Source organism: Agelaius phoeniceus, chromosome W (assembly GCF_051311805.1).
Source record: "Agelaius phoeniceus isolate bAgePho1 chromosome W, bAgePho1.hap1, whole genome shotgun sequence".
Lineage (NCBI taxonomy): Eukaryota > Metazoa > Chordata > Aves > Passeriformes > Icteridae > Agelaius > Agelaius phoeniceus.
The window spans coordinates 20,282,278-20,295,146 of record NC_135301.1 but is presented as its reverse complement, the minus strand read 5'-3'; the positions used below and the strand labels follow the sequence as shown (position 1 = coordinate 20,295,146).

Genomic DNA, 12,869 nt, shown 5'->3' with positions numbered 1-12,869 from the left:
GGAGTGATAGGACAAGGGGGAATGGCTTCAGACTGATAGAGAGTAGAGTTAGATGGGATATTGGGAAGAAATTCTTTCCTGTGAAGGTGGTGAGGTACTGGCACAGGTTGTCCAGAGAAGCTGTGTCTACCCCATCCCTGGAAGTGTTCAAGGCCAGGTTGGATGGGGCTTTAGGTAACCTGGTCTAGTGGAAGGTGTCTCTGCCCATGGCAGGGGGATTGGAACTAGATGATCTTGAAGGACCCTTCCAATCCAAACCATTCTATGATTCTGTGACAAGCACATAAATAAAGTTATGTTCACAGATTGTGCATGAAGTGAAAGTTCTGCCAAATACAACACTAAGATGTTAATTAGGTTTATGAGGTGGGGTAGGGTCCCATGAGTCTGGAAAATTAAATTCAGTCTTAATTCACAATAAGTGTGTGATATGCTGGAAAAGTGGTGTTAGTATTTCTGAGGTTTCTTATTCTGAAGAATTTCAATGTAAAACTATATCTAGATAATGGTTATTCCTACTTATCTGAAATAATGAGAGTCATTTGCTCTCAAACAATCTGTATTGCTTCAACAGGATCTCCAGCAGAGCTGTCTCCTAGTAGTCTTTCTCCAGTTAATCATAGCCTGGGTAAGCTGGAAATTCTTGTAATTGTTTCTCTGTGTGATGACTCTTCTTTATGTATATATTACATTAAAACTGAAAACGTACTTAAAAAAATTAAGAACTGTATTAGGAGGAGACTATTGGGTTGGCTTCCTGATGATAAACATAATAGGGCTGGGTAAATAACTTCTTAACTACTACTCTATTTCTGTAACTGTTGAGTTCCTAGCAAAGAGAAAGAATAATATGGTTGTGTGTACAGGACTAGTGTTTAGAAAATAGTTTAAAGGATGTTAGCCAATCCATAGTGCTGCCCAGACTTGCTGACTCCCTTGTATATATGTTCTGCTACTCTTCTCGTGTACTGTTTCACCTGTAACCGCAACACAATCATTGCTCCCACATTAGTTGTCCACCTGCTTTGATGAGGTGCCATTGCTGTGTATTTGTATAAATGCCTCAGGAAGATCAGATTCCCCTGGGTTTGTTTAAGGAATGATGACAGAAAAATGCTGTTCAGAATGCTTAGTAAGTAATGAGGGTAGGTAAAAAGGGGAAGCAGCTCAGGAAATGTTGAAGATGCACAGGGAAGATATTGAGCTCTCATAGGGGAGAGTAAAAGGACCTTGGAACTGCTTTTAGATAGAGATGGTATAAGATCTAGTGTAATATAAGAAAATATAATTTTCATATTAATATTTTTCCCTTTGTGTGATTCAGTGTTTGATAGTTTAATCTTTTCTTTAACATTGCCAAAATGTTTGTAAGTTATAGAAAAGCAACAGAAATGTCTCAACATCTGGCACTCACAGCAGCATTAGTTTTTTGCCAAGCAAAATGCAAGTACTGAACTAAATGGGCTGTGGTCAGATTAGATCACCCCTGTAAGAATCTGCACACCCCCTCTTCCCCTCCTTCTTCCTTTGTGTGAAAATCTAAATTCCATTATGTTTACTGGAGTAGGTAAAAATGACAGCAAGTAAAATATAATTTGTAGAGACTAACAGCTGTTGTTTCTGGGAGAGACAAATAGCAGGGCAGATAGATTTCTTTTCAACCTCGAATTCTGTATTAAGCTTGTTTTAATTTTTTTTTTTTTATATAGACTTGCAACCAGTTACTTACTCGGAGCCTGCGTTTTGGTGTTCAATAGCATATTATGAATTGAATCAGAGAGTGGGAGAAACCTTCCATGCATCCCAGCCTTCTCTGACTGTAGATGGCTTTACAGATCCATCAAATTCAGAACGATTTTGTCTAGGTTTGCTTTCCAACGTAAACAGAAATGCTACAGTGGAAATGACAAGGCGACACATAGGTAAAGATTTCTGATCTTTAATTTCATTTTAGACGTTAAATTATCTGGAATGATCCAGGTAGGATGGGCAGATCTGTGTTTTGGGTTCCTTTCCCTCTTGTGCAGCCAGCCATAGAACTTCTCCCTTGGGGCTTGCAAAGAGGAGCTTGATCTCTCTTGCTAAGGACAGAAGTGGAAAAATAGAGAGGTCGCTGCTTCTGAAATTGAGGAGAAATATAGCTGCTTCTGTTACTGCAGCCTGTTGCAATTGGGAAGAGATGTAGTGATGGCTACAGCTGAAAGGATCTCCCTTTCCTCAATCAGTAGTCACTAAGCTGATGGCAGCAGCAGTCACACAACTGTCAGAATGCAAGCAGCACAGAAGGAAGCCACTCAACTGTAGGGGATTTCTGTTGCTCATGTTGCTGTTCTCTGCCTTCTGGAAAGAGATGACGCACCAAAGTATCCCAAGGGGCAGATATTTGGCTTTCAGGCTCTTCATTGGACTGCTCTGCCCTAGGTAGCATTTATATTCAGAGTTGCTTATAATTGAAATTAAGCTTTAATTGCAAAATATTAGCATGTTGCTTATTTTATTCTAATTTATAAAATGCAGCATGAACATTGGTAGTACTTGAATGCTTTTCTGAAATGGGAAAAGCTGCAGTTAAGATAACATGCTGTTTTGACATTATTAAGATTTTCTTTGTAATGGTTAGTAAAGAATATTGTTTTCTACAATGTTTCGTTGATGAAGAGACAGGGGAAGACTGGTTCAGTGATCAGAATCTGATTTATTGTGGGATACAAACACTTATATACTATTTTAGGGAGACTAGTAATGTGAAGTACAATGATTAGGTTAAAATCACATTCACAAACTTATGCATATTACAACATCTCTTGCTTGCAGAGTTTAATGAGATTTTCTTTTTCTGGTAAACCTGCCTGATTTAATCTTCTTGCAATCTAGATCTAATTTTCAAAGTTCCATTTGCTTTTGCCAAGGTATTTTGTTTATCAAATCTCATGCTAATAAGGTCCAAAGTCCATCATCTGTCTTGTGTCCCCCAACATCCCAACAATGCAGTGTCTTTGCTTTAGGTTCTTCAATAAACTAGCCCTTTTTTTCTGGATTCTTTTATTTAGCAGTATTCATTAGGTTTTTTGGTTTGATTTTTAGTAAAAATTTCAACTTCTTTAATAGAACCTTCTGATTGCCTCTATGCCAATTCTAAATGCTTGTCTAATAAAAATTTAGATGTGCAGAAGCCCAGGCTATACCTGTGCTAACTAATCAAGATGATCAGTGATGAGGAAAAGCAAAAATGTAAGGAACTCTTACTGTTTTTAATAGACCAATTCACATTTTGTTTGAAAAATTGTTTTAAAGAAAAGGGGAAATAGGAACTATGGCCTTTAAAGAACCTGGTAATTATAAATAGCTTTCTTTGAGAGCTCAATTGTACATTACTTATCTTCTGCTAGAAATAAGCCATGCAAGTTTTTTCCACTCTGAGAGAGAGAACAAAACCACAATTTAAAAGTGAACTATAATATTTCTTAGGGGTTTTTTTGTAATAGGGCTGAATGAATTTATGTTGATTTTGCTCAAGTACTACAGAGAAAGGGGTATGCAGTGGGTTGTGAAATTGTATGGGTGCATGTAAGCAAAGAGTGTTGAAGTGGTACACTGTGTTTTCCTTTTTTGCCATAGTGGCCTGTGCTCCTTCATATACAAAACTTTAATACTAGCACAAGTTTTAACTCTGTTTAACCTAATATTTTTGATTCTGGTATTTCTTTAACTAAAAAATTATTTGTAATCAACACTGCTTTCTAATTTTGATTGGGTTATAAGCCATTACATGGCTAGAAAATTCTATCTCACTCTTGACCAAAAATTATTCTGCTTCTCCTTCAACTATTTTGAGTTTGTGGGAGGAAAAATGCAAGTTAATTGTGTTCTGCTCCCGCTACAGCTGTCAGCCCAGCAGTGTTGTCCTGTAGATTATTGATTTCTGTTTCTGTTATGAAGAAAAACTGTGGCCTTCTCTGAAACAAAATCCTCTCTTGTTTGTTAATCTTCTTGGGTCATATCATAACTAGAGTTCTTTTGAATTTTGCTACAGGAAGGGGAGTACGTCTCTATTACATTGGTGGAGAAGTTTTTGCTGAGTGCTTAAGTGATAGTGCAATTTTTGTTCAGAGCCCCAACTGTAATCAAAGATATGGCTGGCATCCTGCAACTGTGTGCAAAATTCCACCAGGTTAGTAGCTTGCCAAAGGTATTGTGTAAAAATATTCAGTGAATGTATTCATTGGACATTTGATTTCCTTTTCATAGTTTCTTCATAGCTTTGGGTTTCTGTGTAGCAAACACAAATATTCACTGATTGATTGTACTCTTTGGACTTTTTTCTTTATAGGATGCAACCTAAAAATCTTTAATAACCAAGAATTTGCTGCTCTTCTGGCTCAATCTGTGAATCAAGGTTTTGAAGCAGTTTATCAGCTTACTAGAATGTGTACCATAAGAATGAGTTTTGTTAAAGGATGGGGAGCTGAATACAGGTAAAAAACTTTCGGTTTTCATTTTAAAGTTAATTTTTCTTCTTTCGTTAATCCACTATTTCTGTCTGGTTTGAAAGCTGTACCTACAGGCTTCTTAGTGCTACTGTAGACATGCTGTCTGCAAGTTGAACACCATATTTTCCTTTTTCTCCCTCCTCAGCTATTGAGTTTTTAAGTTATAAAGACCAGAAATTGATTTTAGTATTATAGTCAGCTGTTGAGCAAGGAATGTTGTCAAAGTTGTTTCCTCACTTGGTTCTGCTTGCTTGCTTAGTATGGTAAAATCACTGACAATATCTAGAAGTTTCACAGTTTGTGCGGAGAGATTATTTGCTGTTTGTTAGATGTACAGTAATTTTGGTCTCTGTCCTGTTCTGTGTGGAGTATAATGAGTTCATTAGGTTGTGGTGAGGGATGCAATTGATAGTATCTTACAGAAAGAACTGAAGTCATTTGGAGTGCATTCTGCAGAAAGAAACAGCTGGAGAACATGCATTTAAGGGTTGACAAATATTTTGGAACTTGTAATGGAAAAAACTTTGTGGGAGTAAGATGACTGTGTTTATGTAGTAAAACAGCTAAAAAATTTTTTGAGTGGAAAAAATAGCCGTGTATCTGCTTTTTGAATAGATTCCAATTATATTCTTTATTTAAACAAATTCCTTAAACCTCTCTAGAAATTGTCCCCTGAAAGAATGAAGTCTGACGTATCAATACCCTATTGTAATACATAATGACTTTTTTAAAATCCATATAATTTCTGAAGTTCAATAATGGTGTGTTGGTTCCACTGTGAATCTTGAGAGTTTGTTTCTTTTATCTGCTCTTGAAATATACACATGTAAATAGCAGCATCATTATGTGGGGGGAGGCTTCTCAGATAAATTAAGCCAATTTTGTAGAAGTCTAATTAGATGAAATGAGAAAATTGAGTAATGGAATAAATTGGTACCTCTTTGTTAATAAGAGATACGCAAAAAATAATGTAGCTCAAGTTTAAAGAACTATTGCATTTGTCAGGAAAATTAATCCACAAACATCAGAGGTTTATGTCCAAAAAGGAGACAGAGGAGTCCTTTTACTTTATTCGAATAAAGGGAGAGGCCATGGGGTGTTCCCCTGGGATCTCTCAAATTTTTAGAGGACGCAGCCTCCTTTTTATCCTAATATCTCGGCTGCATTACCCTTCTGTCTTTCCCCATTGGCTGAGGTACTTGAGAGGTACAGACTTCCCGAAATGCCTGATACTCAAGATTTCCCTCTAATGTATAACCCTCCTTTTAAAATTTTTAATTCTTATGGAATTTAGGGTTTTTCCCCATTGTTTCTTTCATCTTTCAATATCTAATTTCATTTATCAGCAAATCTACAGTTTGTTTGTAAAGGTAAATATCTTTCTCCATTCATCAGTCAGTGGAATCCTTCCCATTGTTTCTTTTATCTCTCAGTGCTAGTTTTATCTACCAGCAGACCCACAGTTCGTTTGTAAAGACAAATCCGTCATTCCTCTCAGATTTGTCTCAAAAGAAGTATGTGTACATTTACACATACTTAAATACAATATTCAAATCAGAACAGAAGGGGCTTTATCAGTCAGATTATATGGAAACAACTTGAAGTGAATGGAGTGTAAGTGCTGAGTTAAAACAGTGAGGAGCCCTTCGGTAAATTTGTTTCTAAGGAGGGAGAATGTTGGTTGTTATCAGTCTGTTGAGAGATCATAGGATTAAAAAAACTGCAGTGCAAACACTGCTAGAACACCACAGAAACTGATTACTGGCATAATGCTGAACTAATTTCTTTGCATCTCTATTTAAAATTATGCTAATAAAGTATTGATGCACAAAACCTGTAAGTTATGCTGCAGTTGTGATTAAAGCAAGACGAGGCTGCTCCTGTGTTGCAGTGTGATGTAATAGCCTGTCCATCCGGGTTCTTTCCCCAGGTGTGCCAATAACCCCTCCCTTCCCCTTGCTGAGTGCTGTCTGTCAATCTTGGCATTCCAGAAAGGGCGTGGTGTGATTGGCGAAGTTCAAAAGATGCCTCTCAGCCCTGGGGACATTGGGCCATCCAGGTGTCATTTGTCCCCTGAGACCTTCTCCCCCTCCCCTTACCTGGTTGGTGGGATCCCTACCCCTTCCCTCTCCCTGGCGTTAAAAGACACAGCAACCACGCGTTTTTTTTGTTCTGTTGGAGCTGTTGCTGGATTCAGAGGCCTGTGTGCCTGGAATAAAGCTCTGGATCGAAACCCTCCAGCAGAACACGACTCCTTTTCCTTCACCTTGCCTAAAACCTTTCCACCAGAGGTAAACCTGAGCTCCTGCATGCCTGGACTTGTCCCAAGCAGCCAGCTGCAGCATCCAGCTAGCCAAAGGTGTCTCTGAGGTGAAACCACCACAGCTGCCACCTCTGGTCAAGCAGCAAGGGCCAGACGAGCCCAGGCACGTTCCATCCAGCTATATTGGTATTTAATTCCAATACTCCTGCAAACACAACCTTGAATTTAAATGAATGTAGTCTGAATTGTCAAAATATTGGGGGTTGGGTTTTCCTTTCCTTTCCTTTTCTTTCCTTTCCTTTTCTTTCCTTTTCTTTTCTTTCCTTTTCTTTCCTTGTTACTTGTGGATTTTTTTCCCATTGAGTTGCTAAGAAATACTGATGACTGGGTGCTTGAGATGTCGGGAATGGAACCCTCTGGTTTTTGGAAGTTTTCTCAGGGGTGGGGGGAGGAGGCGGGACTGGACCACAGAGATACCAAGAGAATAGAGGCAGGTAAATAATGAGGGCTGGGGAGTTGGGGATTCTCTCTCTTGCTCTTTGGCATCAGAGGAGGACAGCCAGGCTGTTGCTTACTGCGGGGAGAATTCACCGGCACTGCTGGAGCTCAGTCCTGAGTGAGGGACCTATCACCATATGCTCTTATGCCCTGGGAAATCCTGAACTTCATCTCTCCCTGCTCTTCTCAGCACCAGGCTGTCGCTGCCCCACCCCTGCTGTTTCTTTGGTACTGCTCTGGGTTTCTCCACACTGTAGCCAGCACCATCCTGGAGTTCCAGCTATCACCGCTGACCTTCTGATACATCTCATCCACCACCCCGGAATTTTTGCTCATTCCTGCCAGCTGTGACAGTAACTGCACCAAAGGGGAAAGTGCCAGCAGCTGAGAAGGCTGTTTCTGGATCCCTGGTTCTGTTTGTTGTTAATGCCATAGTTATTGTTCTTTTGTTTGCCTTTGTTATAAATGAATTAGCCAATTTGATTAATGAGGAGAATTTGTTCCATAATTAAAATACAATTGCAAAAAGGCCACAAGCAAAGATCAGATCAGTGCTGAAGTAGGCTAACAGCATTGGGTGAGACGGGGGGGGGGGGGCCTACTATGACTCCTCTCCACTGTGCATCACGAAGAGACAGCTCTCACAAAGTCTTTTTTATATATTTCCAAGCTCTGAGGGTGGCCGGGGAGGGTTTCTTGCTTTTTTATCGTTGATCTTATCCTTTTAGCATATTTATGTAGTGTTTCCTTTCTTGCTGCCGCTCTTGCTGAGAGTTTCCTGAAACTGGTAAATAATTCACCTTGTTAGAGGAAAATCTCCTGCAATATACATTCTAGGAGACACATATTTATCTTATCGATGATGCATATCGAATGCATATTGCTGGGATTTGGTCAGACGAATAATCCTCTGGAATCAACATTTCTGGAGACGAATATTCAGGCTAGGATTTTGATGCATATTGCTGTAATCCCATCAGAGGGAATTTCCTGGAACCCTCCTTTGGTGTATGCTAGGATTTTCATCAGGCGAGATTACTGTAGCCTCAGCACGAATTTATACATATAATCTATTACACCTTGTTTTACATACCAGTAAAGAACTGTTATCCCTATCCTCATATCTTTTCCTGAGAGCTCCTTAATTTCAAAATTATAATAATTCGGAGGGAGGGGGTTTACACTCTCCATTCCAAGGGAAGCTCCTGCCTTCCTTAGCAGACACCTGTCTTTCAAACCAAAACACAAAATAGACCAGGAGGCACTGTAAAATCCATCATTCTTGTTCAAATTTCTGTGCTTCATCATTATGTCAAAAAGGTTTTTTATACAACAGGCCTGGGCAAAGCCAGAGCATTACTTATATTTTATGCTATGTGTGTAAATGCACAGGTATGGCAAAGTGGTACATTTTGTTTATTTACCAAGCTTTTAAGCTTGGTAGACAAAATAGTTTATAGCTTTTTGCTCAACACATGTTGGCTAAAATTGAGGATGGTGGTAGAAGTTCAGATCAGCAGTCAAGTGTTCACGTTATCACAAGAACTATTCAGGTCTAGGATCATCTTCTGAAGAGAGTTCAGTAGAGATATAATTACAGCAAACAGTGATATGTGAGCTGGAAATCTGTGGGTAGAAGAGGCTGAATTTTAGCTTTGAGACAGCTGCAAAGCAACTGTTGCTATTTTGTCAACTTCTGCCAGTGTAGTGCAAAGCTAGGGTTGTTGAACAGAACCAGTTATAAAATTCTGAAGAAGTGTGTTGTGGAACACATTGTAGGGGAGTTAACAGCATTGGAATAATGAACTTCCCTCTTTGGGAAAGGATTCGAGACTAAATGGAATTCTGTTTCCTGTGATTTAAGTTGTTCTATTGGATCACTTTATTTTAGCTTAGACATTTGGGGCTAAGATAAACAATGTTTTTTAGAGTGCTGAGAGTGCACAGACCCCAGCTGCTTTCTTTTCCTAGAAAATGTGAAATCACCGACAACTTTGGAAATTCATCTTCTCTCTAGCTTAATTTTTCTGCCTTTTCAGTTCCTCTGTTTATATAAATAGATTTCCTTAAAGCGAAGGGTTGCAGTGCCAACAGTAAAAATGAAGGGGCTGGGTTTGTGTCTGGCTACTCTGCTGCCTTTGAATCTTAATCTTGCTTTGACTTTGGGATAGCTAAAATTACTAGGAAAAACTGTTTTAGCAACAGTAGTCTTGGCAGTCAAGTTTGGGAAAATTCCCATGCCTGGAGCAGGTATAGTGAAATAACAAAATTTTTCAGGCACAGTATGTCTGATACTGATTTTTTTTTACTTTGGAGATGAAAAGGAAAATTTTTGAACAACAGGTCTCTGAAACAACAATATATGGGTGAGTGAATGAAACTTTTTTGATTGTCAGCCCTTCAATTTTACTGAGACTTGCGAGAGGGTTTTTAATTAAGGCCTTCTATTGTGAAAAATTATAGGTAAGTTTATATTGAAGACAATGGAAACACAATTTTTACTTTGGTTGTTTTTGTGAGGATGTTGCAGTGCAAAACACGTGTAGAAATGTAAGATTACAGAAAATTGGAGATAAAAGTTTACTGTTCCTTTGAGATAGCATCAGTTAGCACAGTATAACCACACACTGTGTTTTGACAGTGTTTCTGACATCTAGCAGTTTCCTTATACATTTATCTTGTCATTTGCTCCAAAAAAGCCAGACCTTATGATCATCATAGCATTCGGCTGTTTGACCATGCTAATAGTGCAGAGTCAAGGGTTTCTAGTTTGTATTCCTCAGTAATTGTCTACAAAATTCAAACCCAGTTATGCATGCAGACTCTTTGAAGGTTGTGATGCAGCTGCACACAGCTATCTGTGATGTGAACACCACATTGGTTGGACAATCTTCAGTTTAGAATTTATTTTTAGATGTAAAGCTCTTGGTGTGGTACTTGAAGCAAATGCTGAAGCTCTTATTCTTCAGAGCAGAATATTCTCAATGTATTATGGACAAGCATCTAATTATTGATGTGTCTTACAGACGTGGAGTGTTTTGGAGTTTTTGTTGGTATTTTTCCTTCAAAGACTGTCTGAAACAAGTTTAGTAACAGTTATGGTAATGGTTGTGGATTTTTATCTTTCTGTGTATGAGATATAGATGGAAACAGATTTGATCATATTATGGAGAACCTTATGGTAGCTAAAGCTGCTTTCTGACTTCCCTATTATTTATTTTCTAGGCGGCAAACAGTAACAAGCACTCCTTGCTGGATTGAACTTCATCTGAATGGACCTCTACAATGGTTGGACAAAGTATTGACTCAGATGGGCTCCCCTTCAGTACGCTGCTCCAGCATGTCGTAAAACTCCTTCCTCTGTTACCAGTGGGCTAAATATCAAGGCTAATCAACAGACAATATAACACCTCGTCTGTCATAGTATTTGTGTGTGGTCCCCATGAACTGTTTACTATCTAAAAAGGTTTTTTAAAAAGAAAAAGAAAGAAAAACAGCACTTGAGGTCTCAGCAATTAAAGCACCTTGTGGATTCTGTTTCCTATACTCTGCTACTAGATGAAAATTTAGTGTATAGAAATGCCTTCTTCAGAAAGAAAATGGGACTGTTCTCAAGACTCTTAATGGTGTTTTTATTGGGTATATAATTGAGTGTCCTAATGGTTTATCAATAACATGAATAACTAAGTATATGTACAGGTAATGCATCATGATCTCAAATATCGCAGTATTCTGCTGTTCTACATTTTAGTTCCCATAAATAGTTGCTTGGGTTTTTTTGATTTGGGTAAATCTCTTATAAAATTCCAAGACTCTACTCCCTTATTCTTTTTACTTTTTTAAATAAGCAGATTTTTGAATTGTCCTAAATATAAAAAGCTCAACTTTTTGCTGCCTTCTTAAAGAAAAAGAAAATCCCTCAATTGGAAAGGAAAGAAATGTCTTGAGATTCATCTGTGAAATTTTAAGACACTATATACTTAATGGGGCTTAAATCAATTCATATTATAAATTCCAAGTATCTATCACACTGAGAATCTACTTTTCCCTACCCATCTGAGTTGATGAATCTGGTGCCAGCATTATTGCTGGCAATGGTGTAATTTCAGACGTTTTTGTTTATCTTGAATCATTGAAGTCAGTGGTTTTTTTCTCATGGAATGAGAATTTATCGTAGCATTGGATACTGGATTAAGTACACAAGGTTATTGGCTTACCCCTTACATCTGTATTTTTCATTGAACAGATGTCACTAAAAATTGTGGGTTTTAGTTTTTAGAGCTAAATACCTTGAAAAACTCTTTCCCAAGGTAAACTACTCTTTCATATATGTTTTAAATAGATGCATCTTCTTAATATATTTCAGTAACAGATTTTAAATTTCTGATCTGTGTGGCTTTGTATAGCTTACTTGTATACCAGATCATACGCATTCATTATGTCCTAATGGGTCTTGTTATTAAAAGTAGTTGCTTTTGCAAAACCTCTAGGATAGTGGTTGCTGAGGTATGACCAGCAAAGGAGGACTTCTAGATTCTTTGTGAGTGCATGTTATTGTGAACCCTTGGACACTACAGCTGCACCATAATAAAAATATTCTGAAATATATTCTACAAATAAGTCTGGGTTGGGGATGGGTTGGGAAGCTATATAGAAGGGTTATTCTGACTTGAAAAATATATATCTTACTAACGAGCTTTGTGATCTAGCTGTCTGTCATTCTTTTGTTATTGTGGCAGTAGCGGGATTGTCTTTGTCTCTTTCCCATTGTTTCATCCATTACACTAGTACTGTACTTTGTAAGTACAGCTAGTGATAGCTTTTAGAACAAAAATGGGGCCAATGTTACAGCTTTTAATCTTTTAACTGAATTGACAATAGTGATGGATATTTTTATGCCAAAATGACTAGGGCATAGAAGCAATACCAAAAATCAAGCTTTGAAAAAGTGGGACGGACACCTTTCAAAAATTGGCAAAGAAGTTACCAATTTATGCTAGTTTTACCACTAGACTAATGTATTGGTAGAACTTGTGAACCTAAGAAATAAGCTTCATGTGTGTTGCATTTGCCTAACGTGAATACACTAATAAAACTTTTAATTCCCATGATGGTTGGGTTTTTATTAATTGCTGTCTATATTTTCTGTTGAAGGTTAGGAGTCATTCTAACCCACCCAAATAAATGGCACAACTGTCCTGCATGTTGTGGCTGGAAAGGTATAGTTTAGATGTTAAAATCACTTCTCATACAGCTGTTGTGCAGGTTCTGGATCTATGTGTGTTTAGCGGTACAGATTTCTACTCTCGATCAAATTTATTAAAGCAGTTGCTTTTTCCTACCACAATCAAATTGCATCCTACTAGCTCAGATGATTACTTTCACCTGTGAAACAGATAAGCGCGACTTGTCTGGGTGAAAGACTCCCATTGCATTTATGAGCAGTTTGCAACTTGAATCAGTTGGATGGCCTAATTCTGTAGTCCCCTTACTGTGGATTTCTGTATGTGTTCTTTCAGTTACAGCAAAATTACTTGCTTTGCCTTGAATATTGTAATTAATAACCTCGACCGTACCCACCCTTTTTTTGGTGGGCACTTCCAAGTAGACAAGGACAC

At 38.0% G+C, this 12,869-nt stretch overlaps 1 protein-coding gene across 1 annotated transcript in view; it reads left to right on the top strand.

Annotated features, from left to right (window-relative positions):
- Nucleotides 1-12,362, top strand: part of LOC129132410 (mothers against decapentaplegic homolog 2-like) — a 79,866-nt gene extending 67,504 nt beyond the window's left edge. Inside the window, exons 6-10 of the mRNA XM_054651474.2 lie at nt 575-628; nt 1,710-1,922; nt 4,034-4,171; nt 4,331-4,475; nt 10,477-12,362. Coding sequence (XP_054507449.1) covers nt 575-628; nt 1,710-1,922; nt 4,034-4,171; nt 4,331-4,475; nt 10,477-10,600 — 674 coding nt within the window. The 3' untranslated portion in view covers nt 10,601-12,362. The remainder of the gene's footprint in view (nt 1-574; nt 629-1,709; nt 1,923-4,033; nt 4,172-4,330; nt 4,476-10,476) is intronic.
- The last annotated feature ends 507 nt before the right edge of the window (nt 12,363-12,869 follow it).